This window comes from Pelophylax lessonae (assembly GCF_965119305.1).
Source record: "Pelophylax lessonae genome assembly, chromosome: 10".
Taxonomy (NCBI): domain Eukaryota; kingdom Metazoa; phylum Chordata; class Amphibia; order Anura; family Ranidae; genus Pelophylax; species Pelophylax lessonae.
Window position 1 is genome coordinate 167,536,132 of NC_138777.1, and position 7,774 is coordinate 167,543,905.

Consider the following 7,774-nt stretch of genomic DNA (forward strand, 5'->3'; position numbering starts at 1 on the left):
CTGGGCATGGGTGAAGGATGGAGCCCTGGGACAGCAGATCCGCCCTGAGAGGAAGAGGGACTGGGTCGCGGTAGCTCAGCTGGAATAGTAGGGGAAACCACGGTCTGTTGGGCCAGAACGGGATTACTGCAACCACTTTGACTGACTCCATCTTGACTCTCCGCAGGAATTGAAAGATGACTGGTACTGGGGGAAAGGCATAAGCCTTGTGAAACCTCCAGCAATCTGTCAGGGCATCCACCCCGAATGCTCTGGGATCTCTGTTCCTTGAGTAAAACTTCTGCAACTTCCTGTTGTTGAAGGAGGCAAATAGATCCACCTCTGGGATGAATTCCAAGGACAGGATCCAGTTGAACACATCCTCGTGGAGAGACCACTCGTTGTTGTTGAGTTGTGTTCTCGAGAGGAAATCTGCTTGTGTGTTCTGCGCCCCTGGTATGTAAACCGCCGACAGATTGACCAGGTTTCTCTGAGCCCAGGTCATTATTGGCTCTACTTCCCGAAGCAGGGATGCACTGCGAGTTCCGCCTTGTCTCCTCACATAGGTTACTGCAGTCGTGTTGTCTAACCTCAGCATGACTGAGGTGCCCCGAATGAGGTGGCCGAAGGCTAGTAACACTTGAAAGGCCGCTCGTAGTTCCAAGATGTTGGACACAGTCTGGCGAGAACAAAAGTCCCATTTCCCTTGTGCCATCTCTGTTCCGCAATGGCCGCCCCAGCCGGTGTTGCTGGCGTCTGATGTCACTGTCACCCAAGATATGGGAGCTATGGAGTGACAATTGCGCAAATTCTTCAGCTGTAGCCACCAAGGAAGCCAGCTCTTCATGGTTGCGGTTATCACTATTCGCTGAGAATTGCTGACTCCGTTCCATTGCTGAAGAAAACCCCTCTGAAAAGGCCTCATCTTCCAGAGAGCCCACCTCACCATAGGGGCTGTTGACACCATGGTGCCAATTACTCTTAGGCATTGTTTTGCTGTGAGACGGGATGCCGACAAAGCCAGAGACACTCTGTCCCTGATTACCGGAATCTTTTCTTCTGGCAGAGAGATGGTACTGTTCTTGGTGTTGAACAGCGCGCCCAAAAAGACCAGGGACTGAGTGGGAATCAGATGGCTCTTTTCTCTGTTCAGGATCCAGCCGAACCTCTCCAGAGACGAGATGACCAGAGCTAGATGTTCCAGGATGACGGATTTGTCTTGGGCCAGAAGAAGGAGGTCGTCCAGATAATGATAAAGACGAACCTCTCTCAGTCTTATCAAGGCTACCACCGCTAACAAGACCTTCGAAAAGGTACGAGGCGACGTGGAAAGCCCGAAGGGGAGACATACAAATTGAAGATGACGTTGGCCGACCGAGAATCTTAGATATTGCTGAAACTCTGTTGCCACTGGTACGTGGAAGTATGCATCCTTCAGGTCTACTGAGACCATCCAATCTCCCGGTTGAACGGCTTGCTGAATGGAGAATAGAGTCTCCATCTTGAATTTCTCTCCTTTGATGAAGCGATTCAAGAGCGTCAGATCTATCACTGGTCTCCAGGCGCCGCTCTTCTTGCGCACCATAAAAAGAGGGGAGTACACTCCGAGTCTTCTTTCTGACTCTGGCACTGGAACCACTGCTCCTTGAGTGACTAGCGAGTCTACGTAGGATAAGAGAATCTCTCTCTTGTCTCCTGACCGCGGAAGGGATGTAGGAACAAATCTGTCTCCGGGAATACTGATGAAGGTCCAAGAATGACCTGCAGAGACCGTGTTGACGACCCAAGCATCCCGGATTGAGGCCGCCCAGACCTGCCGAAAGTGAAAGAGACGACCTCCCACCTGACTGGCCTGAGCGGGCCCAATCTCAAAAGGACTTCGTCGTATCTCTATCCCCAGACGGATTGCTCTTGGGGCCTTTCCGAAAGGAAGACTGCCTGGACTTCCAATTCCTTCCAAATTCTCTTCCTGGCCTATAACTACGTGCCTCCCTGGCACGGTCAGTACTTTGTTTTCTGGGAGGAAGTCTTTTCTGACCAAGAAGACGCCTATCCTGGGGAAGGAAGCCCGACTTACCACCAGTAGCCTTAGAGATGGCGCTATCCAACTTATTCCCAAAGAGGGAAGAACCCTCAAAGGGAATGCGGCACCACACCTGCTTAGAAGCAGGATCAGCCAACCAAGGGCGTAACCAAAGTGCACGCTTTGCTGTAACAGATGATAGCATCCCTCGTGCTAACAGGCGTATAATATCAATAGACGCCTCCCCCAGGAAGGCTGAGGCCAGCTTTAGCTCCTGGATAGGAGAATTCTTGGCTGCATCTTCAGAGAAACTTCTGAGAGAGTCATCAACATTGTCCACCCATACTTCCATGGCTTTGGACAGGGATGCCAAGGCTAGGGCCGGTTTACAGGCAGCTCCCACTGAAAGATAGACACGCTTCAGATCCGTGTCGATTCTTCTGTCGAGAGGATCCTTAAAGGAAACCGTATCCTCAAGAGGCAAAGTGACATGTTTTACTAGCCTCATCACCGCCGCATCCACGAGCGGAGGAGATTCCAGGTGTTTGACTTCCTCTTCCTTGAATGGATAGAGTTTAGCCAATTTTGAGACCATGGAGTTCTTCCTCTCCACCTTGCTCCATTCTTCCGTAATGATATCTCCCAGTTCAGGAATGAATGGAAAATTTAGTCGCTCTTTGCTCAGCTGCTTAAAATATTTTCTCTGCTTGGGAGCGGAGACCGCTGGATCCTCCCAGTTCAAGGTTTCTCTGATTGCTTTCACCAACGGTGGAACCAGGCTGAAAGAAAATCCTAAGCTGGATTCATCTTGGTCAGAATCACTCTCAGATTCAAATACAGAGGGATGGCTAGGTTCAGAAGATTCAAGGACCCGTCCGCCAGACGATTCTCTAACAGGAGAGACAGATGGCTCTGGTACTGGAGACTGCCGCCTATTAAAATCAGCCAGGGAGTCCTTGACTATGCGCTTGACCATGGACTCAAGCCGTCGGTCAGAGCTTCCCCTTTCACCCGCTGCTCGGGAATAACAGGAGTCGCATAGCGATTTTCCGTCCAGTAAACGAATACCGCAGCCCCAGCATTTTCTCTCGCTGGATTGGTGTGAAGACCTAACGGGTGACCGGTCTTTACTGCGGTATCTGGACTTGGAAGAGGAGCCACGTTTGGAGGAAGAGCGGTGCTGCTGCGTTTTCGCATGGCGATCTTCCTGTGTGCCTTGAGGCTGTTCAGACCTAGAGGAGCTGCAAAGGGAACATACAAAGGAATAATGTACCAGACCGCCCATATATCCTGCTCCCCCCCCCAAATCCAGCCCTACACTTACCTAAGAGAGGGCTGGTCACAGGGGAGCGGTGATGTATCCATTAGGAAGGCAGACAGAAACACTAGAAAAGATCAAATGCAAAATACACTAGCACCGTGCATAGTAATAATACTGGCAAAAAGGGGCCCCCCATGGAGCAGATAAACATACCTTGAACGGGGAGCGAACGGTCGTGGGAACGCCGCAATCCACAGTCAGTCCCACAGTCTGTGGAACTGACAGATCTTTAAATTTGGCGCCGGCCGTGACGTCACGGCCGCGACCTATTGCGCATGCGCGAGTAGCGGCAATTGCCGCTACTGCGCATGCGCGAACCAAGCCTCGCTCTCGGTCCGCCGGCGCGCATGCGCAGAGTGACCGAGAACGCCGAGGATGGAACGCAGAGCGTTCCACGGCGTCCATTGAACCTCCCGGACCACCAGGAAGTATACGGAGAGGCAAGGAGCCGCACACTAGATCACCAGGGATGCACTAGACCCCAGGCAAGTAAGTACATAGAAAGAATAAGAAAAAGGCACTTACCCATCCACATCGCTTACCGCTAGACACCAGGGATATATCAAGTCAGCCATTGGGAGATAAATTCCAGCGATGGGGCAATGCACATGAGGCCACCCGCAGCAGCCGGGCTCACTGGCCATCCAATTTGGCCTGCTTCGTCAGGCATCTTTAGGCTCCTATTCAGCATGCCCACCCCATACCCCGCAGCAGCAAGGGCTTATTGGGGAACCAACTCCAGCCGACCGTCATTACCCTGCGTCCGTAAAAGCGATCATCACAGAAAGTAGGAATTCAGCACCAAACAGGTGCAGGAGGAGGACAAAAAAAGAACACGGATGCTGAAAGGGAGCAAGGATTTATGGGAGTGGGGTCCTATAGGGTAGGAGTGGAGGCGGGGCTACCCAAACGTATGCTGCCATGGAGTCTGTCAGGAAAATATAATTTGATAAATTTCATATGAGATTTTGTTGCACATGCACTTTATATAGAATCATTGTATGTTATGCTGCACTAAATTTAGTATATTGAGCTGTTGAAGGTGAAGTGAAAACACTTTTGAGTGTTGGCAGCAACTGATATTCAGTCACAATTAACAACATTTATGTTTAAGTATATTTAATCATAGTTATTTTTGGTGAACACTATTATTTTTGGAGGTTGCGCAGCATAGCATGAGTTGTTTTGTATCAACTCAATATTGAACCCTACAGGCTAAGACTGGGATGCCATTAAAGTTCATGCGTGTGTGTAAAAGCAGGCGTCCCAATACTTTTGGTAATATAGTGTAATTGTTTTTACTCTACATATGTCATTTTTGTTTTAGAAAATTAAGTACATTACAAATTATGCACAGAGCACTGTGGGTTAGCTAAAGAGACAACATAGCTGTTAGCTTTGTGGCATGCAACATCAAATTGAAACTTTGAACTGAGCCATTAACCACTTAAATACAGGGCACTTTCACCCCCTTCCTGCCCAGGCCAATTTTCAGATTTTAGCGCTCTCACATTTTGAATGGCAACTGCGCGATCATGCTACACTGTACCCATATGAAATTTTTATCATTTTCTTCAAACAAATAGAGCTTTCTTTCGGTGGTATTCAATCACTGCTGGGTTTTTTATTTCTTTCAAAAAAAATAGAAAAGACAGAAATTTTTGAAAAAAAAAAAGTTTTTCTTATTTTCTGTGAGTAAATTTTGAAAATAAATAATTTTTCTCCTTCGCTGATGAGCACTGATAGGCTGCACTGATGAGCACTGATGAGGTGGCATTTATGGGCACTGATGAGGAGGTACTAATATGCTGCATTGATGGGCACTGATAGGCAGCACTGATTAGCACTGATAAGCGGCACTGATGGGCACTGAAATGTGGCACTGATGGGCACTGAGAGGCGGCACTGATGGACACTGATGGGCAGCAAAATCAGTGCCCACAATCAGTGCCCATACTGCTGCCAGTCAGTGCCCATCAGTGCCTGCTAAACTATGAGCACTTACTGGCAGCACTATAGGCACTGATGGTGGGCATTGATTGGCACTTTGTTTCACTTTTGTGTAATCAGGGCACTGATGATTACCTGTCCTGGTCTCCCCTATGAGGAGTAGCCACTGATCGGCTCTCCTCGCCTCACACTCTGACAGTGTGAGGCGAGGAGAGCAGAATAACAGCACTTCCTCATTTACATGTGACCGGCTGTGATCGGACATGTCATGTCATTGACTTTATCCCAGTCACTCAACCTTTGTTTAACCAGTTCCCACCGCCCGCTGTCAAATGACGGCGGAGCGGTACATCATTGTTCTGGGAGGCCGTCATATGATGGCGCACCAGAACTGCCTCTCTCGCACCCGCAAGCCCCCGCGGATGCGCGAGAGAGTCAATTTTGGTGCGCCATCATATGACGGCGTCCCAGAACAATGATGCACTGCTCCGCCGTCATTTGATATGTGCTTGATAAATAACTGTGCAAATATTGTGCAACATTAAACATTGCAACTACCATCATTTTATTCTCCAGGGTTTCTGCTTTTAGAAAATATATACTTTTGAACGGTTTACAGTAATTTCTTGCAAAAAATAAAAATTTAGATTTTAACTTGTGTGCAAAAAAATGAGAAAATTGCCCCAGTAAAAAAAGTATCTTTATATAAAGAAATATAAAAAAAAAATAGAATTGTCTTTTACTGAAGCTGTAGAAGCTAACCCATAAAAGCTCTGATACCATCCTATTATAATAATTATGAAGCTGTTTGTAGGGGTGCAATTGGCCATACAATATGAGTTATGAAGTCATTTAGTATTGGAATACATAATACATTAGATTTCTAATAATGCTGACTGATCATATGTTGTAGAGAACAGTTCATATTGTCAATGAGACTCTGTTGAATATATAATGCTGGTGTTATTATTAGTGATATACTGTATGAAGCACATATAAAATGTGTACACATTTTTTTAACTTTTCACGTATATTTCTCTGCCAGGCTCCGAGTCACATGTATTCTGGCCATGGGAGTCATGTGACCAACGTTCGCTTCACTCATAATGACAGTTACCTCATCTCGCTGGGCGGAAAGGATGCAAGCATTTTTCAATGGAGAGTTGTGAGAGGAGCCAACCTGCCTCGCAGCCAGTCATTGTCCTCAGCCTCTTCACTGGAAATTGCCTCTTGAGTCACATTTTCAATCAGAGGACTTTCGGCCAGAGATACCCCAGATAACAAAGAGCCAGATCCCATTATACTCAACCAATATTTTGCAATTATGTTTTTTTTTCTACTGCTCCAACTGTAAATGAAATGCAGCCAAAGACAATCTGAGCCAGTCTTAACTGAAGACACACCTTTTGTCCGCCTGTACTACTATAGCTGACCTTTCCAGGAGAATGTCCCCGAAAATAACACGGTACAGAGAAATGTGAAGTTTGTCATAGTCAACTCAGCACTGCATGTGCCATGGACCGATCCATTACCTTGAGTACAGCATGTTCTGTAACAGCGAAATCCTTGAAGGGTGCCAGAGTATCCTTCCTGGATATCAGTCCAGAATGCTGAACTCCATGCCAGGAATTCGAACACTTCCAGACAAAACTACTGAGAAAAGACCTTTTAGCCATAATGTAGACCAAAAAGTTCTGATGTAGTAGAAGCTAAGCTACCTGATGGAAATACAGGTTAATAAATGCAGTGAAATAGATTAGAATCTCTAATGGCTGTGAAACGCAACATAACTTGCTAATTTAAACATTCAAAGCACAATTATACAAGTACTAAAACATGCACTATGCCTGATTGAATGTTATAGAAATCTATACTACTTTTATGTGCACTGTATAGACATTAGCAACAAGCTCTAAAACTTCTGTTCATAAGCCATGTCTTTAGGGGTGAAATTTCACTTCTAGAAATTACAGTGAATCTGTTATTGCTCCCTTTGCTGCTGATGCATACCTTCTTCATCCCGTACACCTGTTGTATCCTTCTGACATATCTAGTCGGCCCTGGCAAGGAGATGCATGTCGCTCCCTACTTATCCTTTCTGGATGAGCGCTGGCTGTTTAAGTGGTGGTTGACAAGGCCCAAGTGCTGTCACATCACGATGGGCGGTAAAGAGGGTTTTAGCCCCTTAAAGCTCTGACTCACAACTTGCACAGGACTTCTTCTTGGGTCTAAGAAATTAAAAGGGATGGCGGGGAAGTTCACAATCGGTAAGGGAAGGGGTGTGCCATCAAGCTAATCTATGAGCAAAGGTTGGCTTCAGAGCCAAAGCAGATTTCCAATAAAATCCATTTAGACTTATGTGAGAATGGTTCCTGCTGATTAAATGATCCCTTATCTTCGAACCTGCCCATTATATTGTCATCCTGCCTTGTCTTGTACCCTATTGTCGATGTTCTTAAACTGCCTTTCTAAGCACTTTCTTTCATTGCCTAATGTATATA

The 7,774-nt window shown here is 46.6% G+C and overlaps 1 protein-coding gene across 1 annotated transcript in view; it reads left to right on the forward strand.

The window, feature by feature from the left end:
- EML3 (EMAP like 3) overlaps positions 1-7,570 on the forward strand; it is a 153,091-nt gene extending 145,521 nt beyond the window's left edge. The window contains exon 23 of the mRNA XM_082270182.1: positions 6,319-7,570. Within this exon, the coding sequence (XP_082126308.1) occupies positions 6,319-6,507 (189 nt within the window). The 3' untranslated portion in view covers positions 6,508-7,570. The remainder of the gene's footprint in view (positions 1-6,318) is intronic.
- Positions 7,571-7,774: the final 204 nt, after the last annotated feature.